Raw genomic sequence first — 22,372 nt, forward strand, 5'->3', positions numbered from 1 at the left:
GATGAAGCAGAAATTTCCAATAATAGACATAAAGATTACAAGAAGGGAAGAAACTTCAAAATGTCCAATAATAGCCTCTACATCCTCCCTCAATTAAGAGTCCCTTACACAAAAGCCTTCTTACACAGAACTCTCAGATTAAAAAACAAAATAAAAGATCAGATAACTGAGGGTTCCTATTTTCTATTTAGGCTTAAATGCAATTTTGGTCCCTCTATTTTACTTAATATGTTATTTAGATTTTTCTATTTTAAAATTGAGACATTTGATCCTTCAATTTTAAAACATTTGAAATTTGGTCCCCTTATTTCAAAATATAAACATTTGGTCCCCATATTTTAGGAAATCCACAATTTTGGTTCACGTATTTTAGAAAATCTACAATTTTGGTTTAATATTTAATTTTGTCTATATTTTATTTATTTTATTTCTTATTTCGTAATTAATTAAATCATTTCTCAATGATACCTTAAATGAATATGTTAGGTTTAGGATTCAATTAAATCAAAATAAAAGAAATAAAATATAAACAAAATTGAAAATTTGACCAAAATTATAATTTTTTCAAATAAGAGGACTAAATGTCTCTATTTTAAAATTGAAAAACTAAAATCGCATATTTTAAAAAATAAGATGATCAAATGTCTCAATTTTAAAATGGAGGAACCAAAAGTATGGATCAAACAAAATAAGGAGACCATAATTACATTTAAGCCTTCTATTTATAATGACTAAAATGTAATTGTCTTTGTAGCATCAACATGGCCTTACTGGTCCCAGCATGACTGTGGTCTTTTGGCGGTTAATTCAAGTTTTAAATTTTGCTATTGAGTTCCCTGGATCAGCACCATTATCTTGCTTGGTGATGATGACATTGATTCTCTTTTTATGGGAATTGTACCACGGTTGGCTTGCTCTCAACACAGTTGTGGTTGACTCAACACAATAGTGTAGGATCCACCACAGTCGTGGTTTTCAACACAATTTTGATGTTCAACAAAGTGGCAAATTTGAGTCCAAAACTCAACTTTGTAGCTCTTTAGCCTATTAAAATACCTTTCTAACACTAACTTGGACCAAATCGTGAGTTTTTCTAACAAATATTCTCAAAAACTCATTGCAAAATATATTCAAAACTCGATTTTATCATAAGTCACTATGGAGTATGTCCTATCTATAAGGTGGTTCACTTCAAACTGAAACTTAAATATTTATATAGAGTACACAGTAAGTGGAGATAAAAACTTGAAGAAAATATAGCAATTATTTACTTTTATCACAATTCAATGATCCAAATCCAAATCAAATCAAGCCGATCTTAATCAAATTGGTTGAAATTTTTTCCAAAATCCAAACCAAACCAATTCAATGTAACTAATTCAACTTTCATTTACCCTGAGACAATGTTAAATGGAAAAAAGTTAGATATAGTTCTTACGCACTTTTAGTATTGTTGTCCCATCAAGAGTTAGAGTTTCACATTAGTAATCAACATAATAAATTTGTATGCATGCAAATTACCAATATTCTAATTCTAATTGGAAAATAATACAAAAAGTACCTAAATAATTGTATCTAAGTTTTTCCTTGTTAAATTCACCTCCCTAAATTACTAACATATCTTTTTTCTCCTTCCAAAATACCCTTTTTTGAAAATTAATTTTCAAAACTAAATTTTTCAGAATGTATTCGTTCGCTCCTTTCTCTCTCTCATGGCTTCCATGTTCGTTCCCACCCTCACCTTCCCAAAATAGAAGCTTGTTGTTCCTTTTCCCAAGCAAACGCCTGCTCTCACTTCTTCCTTTCCCAAATATATTTTTACAACAAAAATTATGTTCACATAATTCCGCTGCAGTTAAATTATGTTAAATTATTGTGTATTTGTGTAATTTGATACTCCCTTCCGGTCAAGATTATAAGGAAAGAAAATAACTTTTTTACACATTAAAAAATTAATTAATTATATTAAATTGTGTCATTTTTAATTAAAAATAACTTCTTTCCCCTAAATTATCTCTCATTAAAACTTGATATCAAGTATAAAAAAAATTGACTGTATTAAATAAATAATATTTTAAAAATAATCTCATTAAATAAGAATTTATTAATTGAAATTTATTTAGTTAAGATAAAAAATAAGAGTATTGTTTCTTGTATTTAAGACAGAAAAAAGTATATAAGAGTAAAAAGTACTACTAGAGTAATATTTTAAAGGGTAAAATGTTTATTACCTTTATTTCTTCAAAGTTTCTGAAAACATCAATCTCTACACAAACTACGTACTAACTTAAATCATTTGGTTTTCTAAAATTAATTGGCGGGGCATAATTTGTATTTTACACATCTATGTATGCTCTTTAAGAAAGGACCAAACTTAGATTAAATTTTATATATCCTAATGATCAAGTTTTCAAATTAAATGATAAATACTTTCAAAAGATTCTTTTAAATCTGCATTATTTACTTAATGGAGGCTATTTAACGATGAAAAAACTTCACGTCACCATTTTATTTAAAAACTTTATGATAAGAATATAAGAAACTTTTATTTAAATTTTATCTTTTAAAAAGAAATTATTATATAATTGACTTTGTTTCTAATAGAGAAAAAATAAAAATAAAATCGATTAAAACTACCCAAGTCGTTTACCCAAGAAACTGGTCATGCAAACAAATGTTAGAAATCTTTAGCTAGCCTGAATTTCACTTTTGCATTTGTTAAGTTTGTGACAGCACAGAAATGAAAAAGTTATTGATATACCGTTCAAATAAAAGAAAACTTTCATAAGCAACTAGTCATACAAACAAATGCTAGAAATCTTTAGCTAGCCTAGTTTTCCCCTTTGCATCTTTAAAGTTTGTTACAACACAAAAATTAAAGCTATTGATATACAGTTCAAATAAAGGCAAATTTTCATAATTGATGGATGAGGAAAAAAGTCCATGACAGAATCCTCCAATGACCACTCTTTCTTTTTACTGCTCCAATGACACTCTTAATAGCACAAATACTAGTAACTGTACTTCGTACGGATATGAAAATTAGGATAACAATTATTTTGATGGATTGGCACCTGTACATAGAAATTGAAAACATATTACATTACCTCTCCAAATTAATGGGAAAAATCATTACTGAAAACAACTACTATAAAGCCTAGTTGTATAACTCCCAATCAGGGATTCAACTGTAGGTTAATATGTTGAACCGGAAAACACAAGAATTTTTTTTTTAGTATTTTTAAAATTCATTCATTTATTTTTTTTCGTCATTGGTGTAAAGTATGATTAATTTTTGCTTGAGAATTTGATATCACCTCTAATGGAGTCTCCCATCCCAACTATATTTTTTCATCAACAAAACTCAGAAACCGAAACATTGTTTAAGAAATCTGAATTCAATTCCACTCATATCAACGACATATTAATCCCATCATCTATTTTAATCAACCAAAACAATTCTATAAGTTTCTTAATGTTCCAAAACCTTCTCGGAACCTTCATTTGGACACCAGCATGGGTCGAAGCCTATTATTAGTTATTGGATCCAGATGGTACATTTCAAATAGGGATCCAACCTCAATAAAAACATAGTTGAAAATTTTAAAAATATTTGCGGCAGCCACTATCCATTATCTACTTATCCTTTAATCTAATTTATATTGCTCCTTGTATAATTAAGTTCTTAAAGAATACTATTGTTTTATAAGTAATGCCAAATGAAACCTTTTCTCCAGTACCAAAGACACTTCATACTACCCTTTTGGCAACTCTAACAAGTTATTAGCAGACAAAAAAATCACTGATCAGAATTAAACTCCTCCTACCATTTGAAACATACTAATTAATTAATAGTATTTATGAAACCAGAAATAACGAAATATTACCGAAAGTTGTTAAAAGTTTAAATCATCGAAAAGGGTACAAAAATGTCCAAATCAACATGCCACAACCAATAATAAATTGTTAAATTGCTAAAATCCTTATTTTGCCAATTCAAATATCAGGATTCATAGAAAACTAACCATCTTTTTCTGGCTGTTGCTAGCTGCACCAGCAATTGAATGAACTTCCAAAATTGCCCTTCGTTTAAAAATCAAAACGCTTCCAGAAGATCCGATAAGGGTTCTTCTGGAACTTCTGGAAGAAGTTGTTTCGGAAACATTCCGGAAGGAGTGTTCTTCCGGAAGAAACCAAAGGTCATCTGGAAGAACCCTTTTTCCGGAAGTCTCCCGGAACACCTCTTCCGGAAAGTTTCCGAAAGAAGTAGTTCTTCCGGAAGAAGGGTTCTTCCAGAAGAATTCTGGAAAAAGGGTTCTTCCGGATGACCTTTGAGATTTTCGGAAGAACTTTCCGCCACTTCTTCCGGAAGTTTGTTTTTTATTTTTAAAAAATATTGTTTTGTTTTTTTTTAAAAAAAAATGAATGATTATTATATTTTTTTGATTATTTTGTTTTTGAGATTTTATAAAAAAAATGAGGTTTGGCTTTTTGATGACAAATAAAGATGTTTTTTTTTTATAATTTAAATTGTGTATTTTTACTAAATATTAATTTTTAAATTATTTGTTTTTTTGTTTATAAATGAAGTTGTGTATGTTTTTGTTTATTGTTTATTTTTTTAAATTAGTGTATTTTATTTATAAATTAAGTTGATTATTTTTGTTAATTGGTTTTGTTTATTTTTTATATGATTTTAGTTGAGTATTTTACTAATTATTTAATTTTAAATTATTTATGTTTTTGTTTATAAATGAAGTTTTTTATTTTTATAAATAAAGTTGTGTGTGTTTTGGAAATTTTTTTAAAATACTATTTTTTTTATAAATGGTATAAATTAAGTTGTGTATGTTTTGAAATATTTTTTTTCCCATTTTTGTTTTATTTTTATATATAATTTTAGTTGTGTCTGTTTGTTAATTATATATTTTTAAATTAGTTGTGTTTTTTTGTATATAAATAAAGTTGTTTATTTTATTATAAATGAAGTATTTTTTTTTAAAAAATTAAGTTGTGGATGTTTACTAATTAATTATTTTTACATTAGTTGTGTTTTTTTTATAAATGAAGTTGTTTATTTTTTATTTTTAAATTAAGTTGTGAATATTTTTTAATTAATTATTTTTACATTAGTTGTGTTTTTTTTTATAAATGAAGTTGTTTATTTTTTTTAAAATTAAGTTGAGGATGTTTAATAATTAATTATTTTTACATTAGTTGTGTTTTTTTATAAATGAAGTTGTTTATTTTTTTAAAATTAAGTTGTGGATGTTTACTAATTAATTATTTTTACATTAGTTGTGTTTTTTTTATAAATGAAGTTGTTTATTTTTAAAAAAAATTAAGTTGTGGATGTTTACTAATTAATTATTTTTACATTAGTTGTGTTTTTTTTTATAAATGAAGTTGTTTATTTTTTTTAAATTAAGTTGTGGATGTTTACAAATAATTTGATTTAAATTAGTCTTATTTGTTTATAAATAAACTTGTTTTATTTTTATAAAGAAAGTTGTGTATATTTTGACCGAAAAAAATACGAGTTCCACATGATTTGCAGATCATGGCTAGAACACGAGGTTTAGGTCGTGCTATAGGTAGACTTATAGACAGAGATAGACATGATGACCATGATGCAACTGATGTTCCCGAGAGGCGTAGGCCTACTGCCTCCGCCCGTAGGCAACGGGTTCATCAGATGACTGCGGATGCACGTGATATGGCTAAGGATGTTGCTGACATGACTGAGGATGTCCCTGATCTGGCTGAGGAGGCACCTGAGATGCGTGCGGACGTACATGGTGCTGATGATGCTGAGGGATTCCCTGGTGGGCCACGTGACCCGTCAGTGCTGACATCATTTGCGGACCATGTTGCACACGCTATTTGGAGTGAACATGTATTTTAATTTGTTAATTATTTATCATTGTTGATTTGTTTATCATTAATTTTTTTTAATAATTGTATAATTTGTACTTCAAATCAGGAACGTCCTGATTTGAAGTTGGTGTCACATGGGAGGAAGGTGACATTGATTGGGAGGTTAGTGCCTAAGATTGAAGGACTGGTTGGTGCCACGGGATTAAGTCCACTGATCGATTGTTCAATTGTTACTGGCGATCCTGGACTTACATTCGCATTTGTGGAGAGGTGGCACAGCGAGACCAGCACCTTCCACCTTCTGGTAGGAGAGTTGACGATCACATTGGATGATGTGTCGTCACTCCTTCATTTGCCTATCACTGGCGCGTCGCACAGTTTTCATGCTCTTTCTACGGAGGAGGCGATATTTTTGCTGACAGAGTTGCTTGAGGTATCTACCGAGGAGGCTAGAGCCGAGACAGCCCTAACACGTGGGGCATACGTACGACTAGGATGGGTTCGAGACATTTATGAGATGAGATGTCAGGCCCGGCAGTGGATTGTAGCAGCTCGTGCTTATCTGCTACACCTGGTCGGTTGCACTCTTTTTCCTAATAAGAGTGCAACATACGTTCATGTGGTGCACATAGACGCTTTTCGCGACCTGGGTCAGAGTGGTGGTTATGCTTGGGGAGTTGCCGCGCTGGTTCATATGTATAACCAGTTAGATGAGGCTTCTAGGACCACCACACGACAAATTGCGGGGTACCTGACTCTATTCCAGGTAAATTTTGTGTTTTTTAATATGTTACGTTCGATTATGATTTAAACATGTTTTTATGTTATGTTAACCTTATTTTTTGTGTAGTGCTGGTTCTGTGAGCACTTCCCTAGTGTGCACCAGTGCGTGACAGATGATACATACCAGGAGACGTCCCCACGTGCTTCCCGGTGGTAGACGTCGAAGGCGCACATGAAGGGAATCACAGGAGCACCTTACAGGGCACGTTGTGATGCTTTGACTGTCACAGATGTGTCTTGGTTGTCGTACACTGAGCATCGGGGGGTTAGGGCCTTTGAGCTGATTTCATCATTCCAGGGTCAGTTGAGATGGGGTCCTATGGTGGTCACAGCTCGACCGGAGAGGGTGGTACGGCAGTTTGGTTACATTCAGAGCATCCCTCCGCCGCCTGTTAGTGCTCGATTGTCACATGACGATATAGATGACAGGTGGATGCATTTTGCGGAGCACGTACTACCTGTGGGTGAGCTTTGTCTAGTGCCTGGGCAGGTATCTGCGGATTACATGGAGTGGTTTTTCCGCATATCTCACTCATTCATGATATCGATCCAGGCAGGTGACCAGCCTAGAGATGCACCAGCCGCAGACCCTGAGGAGTACATACAGCTGCCCAGCCCCCAGGTTCCAGTGGCATTTGACCCGCCTCGACATGCAGTGGTAAGAATTTTTGCGCGTTTAATGTTTGATGAGTTGTTATTTATTTTAAATTTTATAATAAATGATTTTGATGACTGTCACAAGATGATTACGACGGATATGAGGCGATTGCACAGAGGTTGGAGCGTGTGCTCAACCTTAGGATGGTCACTGCAGGCACAGAGTTATATGAGATTATGCAGGACTGCCTGACGATCGCCAGAGGGGGAGTCAGTGCTGATGGAAGTGTCAGGGCTCGTCAGAGACGCCGCACAGAACATTGATTATTGTATTTATTTTTTATTTTGTAGTTGACATGAATTTTTGTATTTGTTACACTTTTTAGTTTAATGTAGTTGACTTGTTTTACACAGTTCATTATTTTATGATATTAACTGGCGTATCGATTTTGATTCCGATCGCGATCCTTAAGCGAAGTTTTGGAGTGTTTTAATTTTTTTTTTAAAAAAAAAGTGAAGCTAAAATCATGAGTTTTGTTCGTAAGAATTACATTAAAAATAAATGTTTTTATAAAAGAGGCAGGAAATCCAAAAAAATAGGAATCAGATTTTTTTTTTTATGTTTAAGTACCCATGTTTGGGGTTTTTCTCCGTGGGTGTGCGAGTGGCGTAAGACAATGGAGGGTCGCTATTTCTCATGTTTGGACGTCAAAGAACCCAAAAAAATTATTTCCGTTCCCCGGTTCCGTCAAATAACACCTAAAAAAGAGCCAGAAAATCCAAAAAAATAGGAATGAAACCCTTTTTCATGTTCAAGTACCCATGTATGGGGTTTTTTTTCCGTGGGTGTGCGATTGCCGTAAGACAATGGAGGGCCGCTATTTCTCATGTTTGGACGTCAAAGAACCCAAAAACATTATTCCCGTTTCCCGGTTCCGTCAAATAACACCTAAAAAAAGAGCCAGAAAATCCAAAAAAATAGAAATCGGACCCTTTTTCATGTTCAAGTACCCATGCTTGGGGTTTTTTTCCGTGGGTGTGCGAGTGCCGTAAAACAATGGAGGGCCGCTATTTCTCATGTCTGGACGTCAAAGAACCCAAAAAAATTATTCCCGTTTCCAGGTTCCGTCAAATAACACCTAAAAAAGAGTCAAAAATCCAAAAAAATAGGAATGAGACCCTTTTTCATGTTCAAGTACCCATGTTTGAGGGTTTTTTCCGTGGGTGTGCGAGTGTCGTAAGACAATTGAGGGCCGCTATTTCTCATGTTTGGACGTCAAAGAACCCAAAAAAATTATTCTCGTTTCCCGGTTCCGTCAAATAACACCTAAAAAAAGAGCCAGAAAATTCAAAAAAATAGGAATCCGACTCTTCTAAGTCTGCGTAAGGTTTTAAGGTCAAACAATTAAAATAAATTATCTTTGGACCATTGAAACAACACATTGAACTTTATTATGGGATTTAAACACGCCGTAAACAGATAAAGGTTACATCAACGAAAAAGCAAAAAAATAAACATTGCATTCAGTTGTTTAGCGATGTCGCAGTCACCTCGTCTTTGATTTTCACAACATATTTAGTAAAGATAGCTAAAATTTCTAATGGTCCATATTTTTTCCAGTAGTTAGATTGTACTAACACCTTCAGCAGTTCTTCGTTGGTCCTCAGCTCATTTATTTCATATTTTATAAGCGTATCTGAATATTCAAAGCGACCTGGTTGACGGAAAAACAATCGTCTTACCGTTTGTGATTCGTGAATTTCAAGAGGGGGAATCCCTTTAGGTGCAACTGGCTTTATTAAATTCTTCAGTTCATCGATGGTACATGTTGAAGGAATTTGAAATTTCTTAGGATTTTTTCTTGTGAACGCGCATCCAACAAATTTGTTCTGCGGTAGCATGTTCCATTTCCCGTTGTAATACATAATTACATCATGAGTACGGGACATAGTGTGTTGAAGTAAGTTTATTATTTCATCTGGTCTTCTTCCAACGGTGCATAATAACTCAATCGGACCAACACAAGAAAATTGATCATTACAAATTAACATTGTGTTGACATCGTCATCATTTATCAATTTCATACACTGAAAGCGAATTTGGTTACCTGTATCGGTGAATGGCTTCCGGTAGTGAATTTCATCCAAAAATTGTTTGTCGGATAGCTGAAGGGTATTGTGTATTCTGGTTTTTAGGCTTGCAAAATCATAGTTGTTTGGTACTTGAATGGGCACCGGAGTTGAAGTTTGGAAGTAAACACCAGTATCATTGTGAATAATTGATCCATTTGGAAAAATGAAAGACAACCTTGAGTTGACAATCGTCTGACTGCTAGTTTCTCCTAAAAATGTCATACTTTGTGTACCAATTGGGAGACTATGTGAAAGCAAGATAATGTGTGATTTATTAGCCGTGGCTGCTATATATATAGATGGTTGTGACCGAACGATTACTTCACTTTGTTTACAAAAAAATAGACACGCATGAACATGTTTCGTGTTTATGTTTCCTTCAGAATGTATAGTCAAGTTAGTCAATGTATTGTCGCGCTCAAACTTTAATACGCATACATGTCATTATGTGTTGTCAATTATGACAATGATGTATGCTATACGCGTAAATGATTTTTGTTGGACCGACAATTTTTTTGCTTAACGAAACGAGTACTTAATAATATTAATTGGTTGGTAGTGGCTTACAACAAATTATATCGCATAATGAATACAATTACATAAACAATGCATGTTTAGTCTTCATATAGGTCGACATAGTGTCTTTTGAATGACATCAAGCTTGTGTATTGATGCATTCTACTAATATATGGAATTGTCCACTGCTTTGCCTGAGAATAACAATTGCTTGACCACAACAACGCTGGAGGCGGTAAGAGGGACAATGGTCTTTCAATAAACCTGTTGTACATGAACAAAGATTATATCATTCGGTGACCGTGTCAAATGAACCAGCGAAGTCATTGCATAATTGTTATACTAACTATATTCAATGTACCTGAACAAAATGATTTCCAAACACGTGACCGACACATATCATGCGGTGCTCAGAAGAATCAGGTGGTGGTTGACTTCTAAGAGGAAAAAATGTCATGCTTTGTTGTCGGGACAACGATACAAGGATTACGTTATACCGTGATGCAATCACATATCTCATCTCCGTTATATCCATCCACTTGTCCACACTAACCTGAATCAACCAAACATACACATGTAAGTAATTTAAAGTTTGTTATTAAAAAAATTAACCTAAAAACATACCTTCGAAAACCCATCAACAAGTAGGGACAACTTTAATTGTTCAAATCTCTCTGTGCCACCGAAGAGGTTCATGTACTCATGTGACCACCTGCCAAGTTCTTTAATCAATTCATTACGCACTAACGGCCACGAATCTTCCCCCATACCTAATAAAGCGGCAATGGACCGATATCCACAGTTACCGTCCGCTTTGACATCCACAAAGTCACAAATGAAACTTTGAATGAATGGCGCAAATTGATCCAACATCGGGATGATCCTTGTTGGCTGAGGCGATTCAGAACATGATGCACTACGTTTGACTGGAGAGTTGCTGCTTTGAACAGAATGAAAAGCATCAACATACTCTCAGTAAGACAGATCACACTTTGTGGATCTTTGATTTCTTTTCATCGATTTCTTCGGTGCACCTTTAGTTTTGACCTTTGACGAAGAAGGACACATAGAGTTATGATCAGGGTATGCAATTTCTCGAAGTTTACTCTTCAGAGTTACTTTGCCAGACACATCAAGTTCATCAAACCTTTTAGATATGGTATCTATCTCTTCCTTGATGCTGACTTCCGTCTCACATAACCCTTGGTCTGAAAAGCAAAGTCTCCTCCAGAAAATATGGACTGACTCCACTGGGATGCTGCCAACAGTATACCTAAAAAGCTCACATGCACAAAGAATACCGTGCGTGCTTCTCATCACACAACCACAAGAAGAAGGATTGTTGTCGAGATAACGTAGACGGTCAACCTCAGAAGTAATCTGATTTAAAGCGTCCCTTGAAACCATTTCAAGAAGTCTCTTGTATAAGGTTTTTTTATATACATGCCCAACCACATGCGTACTGGTTTCAAAGGATGTTTTAATTTCAACGTGTTGCAGTGTGATCATGTTGTTCATGGCATCCCAAACACTACATAGGTCTCAAACGCTATGTTGTAGTACTCTTTTGAGAGCCCAATAAACTGATTCAACCCTACATTTAAAAACCACAACAAACATGAAAATATACAAGAATTAAATACCATTTATTAATAATCCTTACAAACAAATAAAATAAGTTCTTAATACCTGTTCGTTGTTGTGTTGCCTATGTGCATGACCTTATTCGTCCATGCTGTAATAAATTTTTCTTTGTGGGGGATAATCCATGTGTCGTTAACATAGTCAGTGAACATCGGCCAAGGCGAACAAACAATTTGAAACTTCTTAAGCGACTTAGCGAACTGGTGTTCGAACGGACAATTAACCAAAGTACCCCAGTTATCCAATACATAGTCCCACACATTTTTTCACCGATTAAAGATTTGCACTTCGCCTTCACATTTTTATCGATATGAAACATGCACAACAAATTTGTACACTCCGGGAACACAATTTTCACTGCATTCATCAGTGCTAGGTCTCTGTTAGTGACAATAACAACAGGGAGGCGATCGTTTCTTAAAAGTAGGCCTCGAAATCGTTCCAAAGCCCATACAATATTATTAACACGCTCAGCCTCCAGATATGCAAACCCAGCAGAGAATGTCATCGCCGTTGGTGTCACTCCATCAAAGTCAAGTAGTGGGAGTCTGTACCTGTTTGTTTTGTAGGTACTGTCTATAAAAAACACCAGATGACATGCATTGCATAACTTTACTGCATCTGGGTGACACCAAAACAGATCACGCACCACAACTTCATGCTTCAATCTATGCCAATGAATGTATTGATCACGTTCGAGAAACTTCATCAGATGTTGCATTTCGGTATCAGCTCCTCTTATTTAAGAACAATATGCACTTCTTGCATTGTAAATTTGCTTTATCGTGGTGCAACTGTTGGCATTGTGTTCCTTCAACGTTAGCAAGATGTTTTATGGTTTCACCATCGACTTTGTCATATCAGCAATAATTTTCTTTTCTTTCTTAGTCAATCGCCCAGCGTATGGATGTCCAACTAAGGACTTGACCAATTCATGATTGTGAATCCCACAGATCAACTTCACCATCCAACCTTCCCCTCCATGCACTGGTTTCCCACGAAGCCTGAAGGGACAACCACATTTCCTACTCCCAGTGTCTTTTCTAACGAATTCTTTATTTCTACACTTGTACGTACTATTCCTTTCACACCTAATTAAGACAAATGAACTTCTTCCTCTACTGTCGGTATTTGTGTCAGACCTCATAATCACTGCAACAAATCCATTTTCATGGGCAATTGTTCGAGCCCATTGCAAAACATCATCTCGAGTACCGAATACCTACAACGCAACCCAAACATATTAATTTTTATACAAAACATCAATTCAACTAAATGACTCAAGTTATCTATCATTACCTGAGACGTATTAAAAGTATTTGAACAATCAACATGTGGTTCATTCACCTCAGATTCTTCTTCATTATCATAATCATAATCCATATGAACTTCTTGTGACATCGTATAGTCATACCTCCATTGATATTTGTCCATCTTAAGGACATGCATCATACACAAGTACATTCAAATTATCATATAATCACATCCAAAAATTTACTACATATTAACTAACAAACATAATAACAGGACATATGCATCATACAGAAGTATATTCAAATTATCATATAACCACTCCCTTTTGAGGGAGTGGTTATATGATAATTTGAATATACTTCTGTATGATGCATATGTCCTGTTAACATGTTTGTTATTTAATGTATAGTAAATTTGTGGATGTGGTTATATGATAATTTCACTGTACTTGTGTATGATGCATATGTCCTTAAGATGGACGAAAATCAATGGAGGTATGACTATGCGATGTCACAAGAAGTTCATATGGATTATGATTATGATAATGAAGAAGAATGTGGGGTGAATGAACCATATGTGGATTGTTCAAATGCTTTTAATACGTCTCAGGTAATGATAGATAATTTGAGTCATTTGGTTGAATTGATGTTTTGTATAAAAATTAATATGTTTGGATTGTGTTGTAGGTATTTGGTACTCGAGATGATGTTTTGCAATGGGCTCGAACAGTTGCCCATGAAAATGGATTTGTTGCAGTGATTATGAGGTCTGACACAAATACCGACAGTAGAGGAAGAAGTTCATTTGTCTTAATTAGGTGTGAAAGGAATAGTACGTACAAGTGTAGAAATAAAGAATTCGTTAGAAAAGACACTGGGAGTAGGAAATGTGGTTGTCCCTTCAGGCTTCGTGGGAAACCAGTGCATGGAGGGGAAGGTTGGATGGTGAAGTTGATCTGTGGGATTCACAATCATGAATTGGTCAAGTCCTTAGTTGGACATCCATACGTTGGGCGATTGACTAAGAAAAAAAAGAAAATTATTGCTGATATGACAAAGTCGATGGTGAAACCATAAAACATCTTGCTAACGTTGAAGGAACACAATGCCAACAGTTGCACCACGATAAAGCAAATTTACAATGCAAGAAGTGCATATTGTTCTTAAATAAGAGGAGTTGATACCAAAATGCAACATCTGATGAAGTTTCTCGAACGTGATCAATACATTCATTGGCATAGATTGAAGCATGAAGTTGTGGTGCGTAATCTGTTTTGGTGTCACCCAAATGCAATAAAGTTATGCAATGCATGTCATCTGGTGTTTTTTATAGACAGTACCTACAAAACAAATAGGTATAGACTCTCACTACTTGACTTTGTTGGAGTGACACCAATGACGATGAAATTCTCTGCTGGGTTTGCATATCTGGAGACTGAGCGTGTTAATAATATTGTATGGGCTTTGGAACGATTTTGAGGCCTATTTTTAAGAAACGATCGCCTCCCTGTTGTTATTGTCATTGACAGAGACCTAACACCGATGAATGCAGTGAAAACTGTGTTCCCCGAGTCTACAAATTTGTTGTGTAGGTTTCATATCGATAAGAATGTGAAGGCGAAGTGCAAATCTTTAATCGGTGAAAAAAATGTGTGAGACTATGTAATGGATAACTGGGGTACTTTGATTGATTGTTCATCCGAACACCAGTTCCATGAGTCACTTCAGAAGCTTCAAGTTGCTTGTTCGCCTTGGCCGATGTTCACTGACTATGTTAACGACACATGGATTATCCTCCACAAGGAAAAATTTATTACAGCATGGACGAATAAGGTCATGCAACTAGGCAACACAACAATAAACAGGTATTAAGAACTAATTTTATTTGTTAGTAAGGATTAGTAATAAATGGTATTTAATTGTTGTATATTTTCATGTTTGTTGTGTATTTTAAATGTATGGTTGAATCAGCTCATTGGGCTCTCAAAAGAGTACTACAAAATAGCGTTGGAGACCTATGTAGTGTTTGGGATGCCATGAACAACATGATCACGCTGCAACACGTCAAAATTAAAGCATCCTTTGAAACCAATACGCATGTGGTTGGACATGTATATAAAAAAACCTTATACAAGAGGCTTCTTGGGATGATTTCAAGGAACGCTTTAAATCAGATTGCTTTTGAGGTTGACCGTCTATATTATCTCGGCAACAATCCTTCTTCTTGTGGTTGTGTGATGAGAAGCACACACGATCTTCCTTGTGCATGTGAGCTTTGTAGGTATACTGCTGGCAACATCCCATTGAATTCAGTCCATATGTTCTGGAGGAGACTTTGCTTTTCAGACCAAAAGTTATGTGAGACGAAAGTCAACATCAAGGAAGAGATAGAGACCATATCTAAAAGGTTTGATGAACTTGATGCGTCTGGCAAAGTAACTCTTAAGAGTAAACTCCGAGAAATTGCATACCCTGATCATAACTTTATGTGCTCTCCTCCGTCAAAGGTCAACACTAAAGGTGCACCGAAGAAACCGATGAAAAGAAGTCAAAGATCCACAAAGCATGATCCGTCTTACTGGGAGTATGTTGATGCTTTTCATTCTGTTCAAAGCAACAACTCTCCAGTCAAACGTAGTGCATCATGTTCTGAACCGCCTCAGCCAACAAGGATCATCCTGATGTTGGATCAATTTGCCCCATTCATTCAAGGTTTCAATCGTGACGTTGTGGATGTCAAAGCGGACGGTAACTGTGGATATCGGTCCATTGCCGCTTTATTAGGTATGGGGGAAGATTCGTGGTCATTAGTGCGTAATGAATTGATTAAAGAACTTGACAGGTGGTCGTATGAGTACATGAACCTCTTCGGTGGCACAGAGAGATTTGAACAATTAAAGTTGTCCCTACTTGTTGATGGGTTTTCGAAGGTATGTTTTTAGGTTAATTTTTTTAATAACAAACTTTAAATTACTTACATGTGTATGTTTGGTTGATTCAGGTTAGTGTGGACAAGTGGATGGATATAACGGAGATGGGATATGTGATTGCATCACGGTATAATATAATCCTTGTATCGTTGTCCCGACAACAAAGCATGACATTTTTTCCTCTTAGAAGTCAACCACCACCTGATTCTTCTGGGCACCGCATGATATGTGTTGGTCACGTGTTTGGAAATCATTTTGTTCAGGTACATTGAATATAGTTAGTATAACAATTATGCAATGACTTCGCTGGTTCATTTGACACGGTCACCGCATGATATAATCTTTGTTCATCTACAACAGGTTTATTTGAAAGATCATTGTCCCTTACCACCTCCAGCGTTGTTGTGGTCAAACAATTGTTATTCTCAGGCAAAGCAGTGGACAATTCCATATATTAGTAGAATGCAACAATACATAAGCTTGATGTCATTCAAAAGACACTATGTCGACCTAAATGAAGACTAAACATGCATTGTTTATGTAATTGTATTAATTATGCGATATAATTTGTTGTAACCCATTACTAACTAATTAATATTATTAAGTACTCGTTTGGTTAAACAAAAAAATTGTCGATCCAACAAAAATCATTTACGCGTATAGCATACATCATTGTCATAATTGACAACACATAATGACATGCATGCGTATTAAAGTTTGAGCGCGACAACACATTGACTGACTTGACTACACATTCTGAAGGAAACATAAACACGAAAATGTTCACGCGTGTCTATTTTTTTGTAAACAAAGTTAAGCAATCGCTCGGTCACAACCATCTATATATATAGCAGACACGACTAATAAATCACACATTATCTTGCTTTCAAATAGTCTCCCAATTGATACACAAAGTATGACATTTTTAGGAGAAACTAGCAGTCAGACGACTGTCAACTCAAGGTTGGCTTTCATTTTTCCAAATGGATCAATTATTCACAATGATACTGGCGTTTACTTCCAAACTTCAACTCCGGTGCCCATTCGAGTACCAAACAACTGTGATTTTGCAAGCCTAAAAACTAGAATACACAATACCCTTTAGCTATCCGAAAAACAATTTTTGGATGAAATTCACTACCGGAAGCCATTCACCGATACAGGTAACCAAATTCGCTTTCAGTGTATGAAATTGATAAATAATGACGATGTCAACACAATGTTAATTTGTAATGATCAATTTTCTTGTGTTGGTCTGATTGAGTTATTATGCATCGTTGAAAGAAGACCAGATGAAATAATAAACTTACTTCAACGCACTATGTCTCGTACTCATGATGCAATCCTGTATTACAACGGGAAATGGAACATGCCACCGCAGAACAAATTTGTTGGATGCGTGTTCACAAGAAAAAATCCTAAGAAATTTCAAATTCCTTCAACATGTACCATCGATGAACTGAAGAATTTAATAAAGCAAGTTGCACCTAAAGGGATTCCCCCTCTTGAAATTCACGAATCACAAACGGTAAGACGATTGTTTTTCCGCCAACCAGGTCGCTTTGAATATTCAGATACGCTTATAAAATATGAAATAAATGAGCTGAGGACCAACGAAGAACTGCTGAAGGTGTTAGTACAATCTAACTACTGGAAAAAATATGGACCATTAAAAATTTTAACTGTCTTTACTAAATATGTTGTGAAAATCGAATACAATGTCACTGGGACATCGCTAAACAACTGAATGCGATGTTTATTTTTTTTCTTTTTCGTTGATGTAACATTTATCTGTTTACGGCGTGTTTAATTTCCATAATAAAGTTGAATGTGTTGTTTCAATGGTCCAAAAAATTAATTGTTAGAAGGGTTGGATTCCTATTTTTTTGGATTTCGTGGCTTTGTTTATAGGTGTTATTTGACGGAACCGGAGAACGAGAATAATTTTTTTGGGTTGTTTGACGTCCAAACATGAGAAATAGCCGCCCTCCATTGTCTCACGGCACTGGCACACCCACGGAAAAAAATTCTAAACATGGGTACTTGAACATGAAAAAGGGTCCATTTCCTATTTTTTTGGATTTTCTGGCTTTGTTTTTAGGTGTTATTTGACGAAACCAGGGAACGGGAATAATTTTTTTGGGTTCTTTGACGTCCAAACATGAGAAATAGCCACCCTCCATTATCTCACGACACTGGCACACCCACGGAAAAAAATCCCAAACATGGGTACTTGAACATGAAAAAGGGTCCCTTCTTCCGGAAAGTTTCCGGAAGAGGTGTTTCGAGAGCTTTCCGGAAGACCAGTACTTCCGGAAGACGTTTCATTACTTCCGGAAGAACCCTTCTTCTGGAAATCTTCCGAAAGGCACCACCGTAAGCTCCCCTTGCCCATTTTTTCCGGCGTCTTCTACCCTAAGGTTCCGCTAACCTAAGGTTCTTCTAACCTACCCTAAATGCTACAACTATAGTGCATAATAAAAGCAAATGGAAGGTTAGGGACACCTACCTCGAACAGAAATGGCGTCCAAGCGAAACAAGCAGCAGTCGGGCTCGCGGAGAGGAGAAAACGCAGGCTCGCGGAAGAGGGAAGAAAAGCAGAAGCAAGAAGAAGGCATGAATGATTTCGGGAGAGGAGAGGGAAAACTTTTTAAATGTTTTATTTAACTTTTTTAATGAAGGGCAAAATGGCCCATTCAATAAATTGCTGGGTGCACCAGCAATATTGTTGGGTGCACCTAGCATTTCCCAAAAATGTTTTGCAAGAACACCTGTGGGAAAGGAGACACTTTTTGACCATTTCAGCTAAGTTGAATGGAGTTTTATATTGTATTGGTTTTATTGATATAATAAGAGTGCTAGCAACACACACTCTAATGGGTTAAAAATTTATTGAAAACTACAAAATTATAAAAGACTCCTTAAATAAGAAATAGGACTCAATTTTTTATGATTTTCAACAAATTTAACCAATAATATACCAATTGTATAGAATATTTAAAAGAGTATGTTCCCAACATTTCTCTGGCTATAATAGCTGACAACATTCACTAACTGGTGGAAGCAGGTGACAATATAGGAAACTAGGATGGTGTCCATGGCTGGCTACTCTGAAACCACTAGACAAGTAGTGATAATGCATAGGTATTAATTTCACTTTCATATACAAATACATACATATTAATTTGTGCATTAAACTTACCTTGTGAAATTCGAGAGTATCTCCTTCAGACTTACGCAGCTCAACCATGTATAGTGAAGGGGCAACCTCTAAGATCTGGAAAGCAACACTTCAAGCATTAGAAATAGTCCCGAATCCTGAATATAAATTAATGTGAAGGACACCCCTGATCATGAAAGCAAACTTTGAGAACATATACCTCAGTGGCTACAGATAGATGACCTTTGCGTCCAGTCTTTTCGCCTTCAATCTTTAACTGAAGTGCAAAATAAGATATTGCCAAGTTATTTTTGCTGGAAATTATCCCCAATATTACTGAGTTATTAACTAAATAGATAAGTTATATAGTATAAATTTTTTTACCTTACAGTTGTTCTTCTTAACATCAAAACCCAGGGGTCCTGCAGCTTTCTCAATTTTTGAAATTATTTCATCTGCTGAACATTTGGATGTGAACCGTGTTTCCCTTTTAACTAGTCCCTAGTTGTCAAAAAATACAACTAACCTTGAGCATTATATTCAAAAACTGCATTCTTGATTCATGCAACTTGTAATTGTAATCAACAAATAGCAAAACATGATGGTGTGAAAAGGGAAAATGAAAAAAGAAATGAAAGGAAAATAGTACTTGTGATCCGATCACAATGTAATTTGATAAGTTCTCATAAGACATTTTTTTTTTTTCATTTCCTCAACCCATTCCATGTTAAATTTCTAGGATGACAAGCTCTAATAGGAGAAAAGTATACAACTCATTTTCTTATAAAGAGACATACCATTTGCTTCTCAAAAAGACTACTAAGATTGAGGCCCTGAGATTTAGAGATAAGCTCAAAGGCGTTCATAGTCACAGGTGCCACAGGTGCCATGGGCCCCTCTTCGCGCCTCTCTATAACAAGATTTTGTGAATCCTGTGTACCACAGTGACATTGAGATAGAGGTTAGAATCCAAAGCTTTGATGAACAAAATTTAGCCAATATTAACAGATAAATCAAATACTTACCGTAGAATTACTGAAAATAGAATCTACATCATCAAGACTAATATTAGCCTGTTCAAATACGGGTGGCTTATATCCCTTCTTGAACCAGTCATTCTCAATGACCTCAGCAAATGTAATCCGCTGTTTCATATTATTAAAAGAAAAACAGATACAGGTTGTTAATAATAATATATTTGGTGAAATGGAGGGAAAAGTAAGAGTATTTGTTAAACACTAGATTAGTACTAGAGTATAATAAAATTAAACAAAGAAAACACAAGGTCATACAGTGGCAGGATTGGGATCAAGGATTTTGTTGATTAGCTTCTTTGCACTTGAAGAGAACCATGGAGGAGACATGAACTCGGCCTTGAAAATCTGTCAACCAAAATGGGGAAAAGAAAAGAAAAGAAAAAGAAACACACAAGGCAGCACCTATCATGAAACAGAAAATATGGACTGCACTGAAGGAAAAATGCACCAATTACTTCAATTTTTGTCATATCAGGCTTCAACTTAGAAATTTCCACAGAAACATGTAACTTAACTCCTCTCCGCAGGGAGTAGGGTATCATAGTGGCAGTAGTAGTTGGTGTTAACAAAATACAATGGACTGTGAGAAGAAAATATGTTAAAGGTCCTTTTGATTCACAAAAGTCTATATGATGAGTTTTGTAGACAGCTTCAGTTAGCTTATTATCATCTAATTCATAAAAGGTACCTTATTTAACAAAGAAAACAAAATAAAATTACAAGAATGATATATCTGAATGCTGTGTGTAATACCCACACACGTGCTCTCTATTTATAATCAAATAAGGGAGCAATTAGGGTACAAAAACTCAATTAAATCTTATTAGTAATGGAATATTTCCATTTAATCCACTGATTATAACTATAATAAATGTTTGAGAAGATCAAAATGTGATGCTCTCCAACAGCAACATCAGGAAGAATGTGAACCGAGTTCACTCAGGTGAACAGAAAGAAATAGATATGGAGTGAAAATCACCTTTTTATATAAAGCTGATAGATTGGTTTCTTCAAAGGGCAAATAGCCAGCCATTAAAACAAAGAGAATAACACCACATGACCATAGATCTGCCTTTGCCCCACAGTGTGTTAGAAAGAGTGTATTGCTAGCACTTCTCTAGATTGTAAATAACCTCTTTATACCTAAAACAACAGTTTTGATTGAGTTTGAATTTGGAATAGAAAACTTTTGAGGGTTTTCCTTTCATTCTTAGGGAACTAGTTCTGCACTGACCAAAGAATCATCTTGGTGAAGTTTAACCAGCACTTGAGTTCTTAATCCTCTATAATAAAGTCCACATCTCTCAAATCTGTTTTGGAAGATCTATGACCAAGTTTATCGAATTCATTTGTAGCTTTGGAGGTCGAATACCTCTTGGGTTCAGACCAAGACCACACACTCTTTCAATGCAAGTGACGTGACTTGAATCAAGTTTAGGAAGATGTTTTAGTGGGGAATGTTCCTTTCTTAGACGCCTTTCCTCTACTCTGGAACCTCTCTCTCTATCTGGCCCATTAATTTTTATTTATTCACAGCTATATTTGAACTTTGGTTTCACCTTAGTAAAAGTTTGAGTTATTAGACACTAGTGAGCTACTGTGCCTTTTCTCACTACCTAATTCTACTTTACTCTGTAAACCTCGATAGGAGAGTTTGGACTTTGGAAATTCTTCTTTCAGTTTCTAGCATACTTTTGAAACCATCAAATGTTCCTTATTTTCAATTTACAACAAGCACATTAAAAATCCAAAGCTTCTTCTAAGATTGAATCCACTGTATGGAAATTGTTCTTAATGACTTGTTGCAGAAAGCAAATTTCTAGGTCTCACACCAATCTTACTACCGACATGTGATATATGTACTGATGAGGTTATGTTTGGATTGAAGTTTAAAAAGTACCTTTGTGAATTCTAATGCACAAATGAAGATGGGAAAATTTGTTATTTTGAGAGTGAAAGTAATTTTGAGCTCTCAGCTTTAATCTAAATATTCTCTGTGTAGAATTAGTTCAGAAACAGTGAACTGTTTATATTGTGCTTTATAACGGATCGGTGGATGTTTGGAAGAACCTTATTTGTGGATTTACAAAGGTCTTATAATAAATAAGAACACTAAATTTGGTGGCTATGTGCAGTTTATGCAATGCTTTGGTGCCTGTGATTGGAGCACAATGCTTCATTCGCATTTTTAGGGTGCCGTTTTAGTGGTTTTACTCCTAAACCTGTTTTTGACACCTTATTTTTTCTATTTTTTTCTTCTTATCACATATCATTTCTAATTATATCAATTACTTCTCTTTTCTTTGTATCTATGACACACTCATGTGTCCATGGACTTTTTACCTTTCTATAGTGACCTACTCAAGAATCAAGCCTTGTTATTTCCCATACGTAACGAGTGATTAAACAGCATTGCTGCGGTTTTCGCTTTCTCATGTGCAT

General features: G+C 35.2%; 1 protein-coding gene and 1 long non-coding RNA gene across 3 annotated transcripts; both read right to left on the reverse strand.

Moving 5' to 3' along the window:
- Positions 1 to 2,741: 2,741 nt before the first annotated feature.
- Positions 2,742 to 21,596, reverse strand: LOC114387161 (CBL-interacting serine/threonine-protein kinase 23-like). Of its 2 annotated transcripts, none has more exons than XM_028347294.1 (8): positions 20,910 to 21,471; positions 20,186 to 20,275; positions 19,919 to 20,038; positions 19,691 to 19,825; positions 19,278 to 19,394; positions 19,114 to 19,170; positions 18,936 to 19,010; positions 2,742 to 3,074 (listed from the first exon to the last, which is right to left on the reverse strand). In XM_028347294.1, exons 1-8 carry the CDS (start codon positions 20,961 to 20,963, stop codon positions 3,012 to 3,014), a joined length of 711 nt encoding a protein of 236 aa, XP_028203095.1. In that variant the 5' UTR covers positions 20,964 to 21,471; the 3' UTR covers positions 2,742 to 3,011. The 2 variants fall into 2 exon arrangements, with proteins under 2 accessions (XP_028203095.1, XP_028203096.1); XM_028347295.1 differs by lacking the exon at positions 2,742 to 3,074 and adding an exon at positions 18,675 to 18,852 and having other exon boundaries at positions 20,910 to 21,596.
- Positions 9,947 to 10,585, reverse strand: LOC114387162. The gene is made up of 3 exons (XR_003661251.1): positions 10,531 to 10,585; positions 10,268 to 10,459; positions 9,947 to 10,170 (listed from the first exon to the last, which is right to left on the reverse strand). It is a non-coding gene; the product is annotated as an uncharacterized LOC114387162 (long non-coding RNA).
- Positions 21,597 to 22,372: the final 776 nt, after the last annotated feature.

Source organism: Glycine soja, chromosome 15, assembly GCF_004193775.1.
Source record: "Glycine soja cultivar W05 chromosome 15, ASM419377v2, whole genome shotgun sequence".
In the NCBI taxonomy this organism is placed as follows: Eukaryota; Viridiplantae; Streptophyta; class Magnoliopsida; order Fabales; family Fabaceae; genus Glycine; species Glycine soja.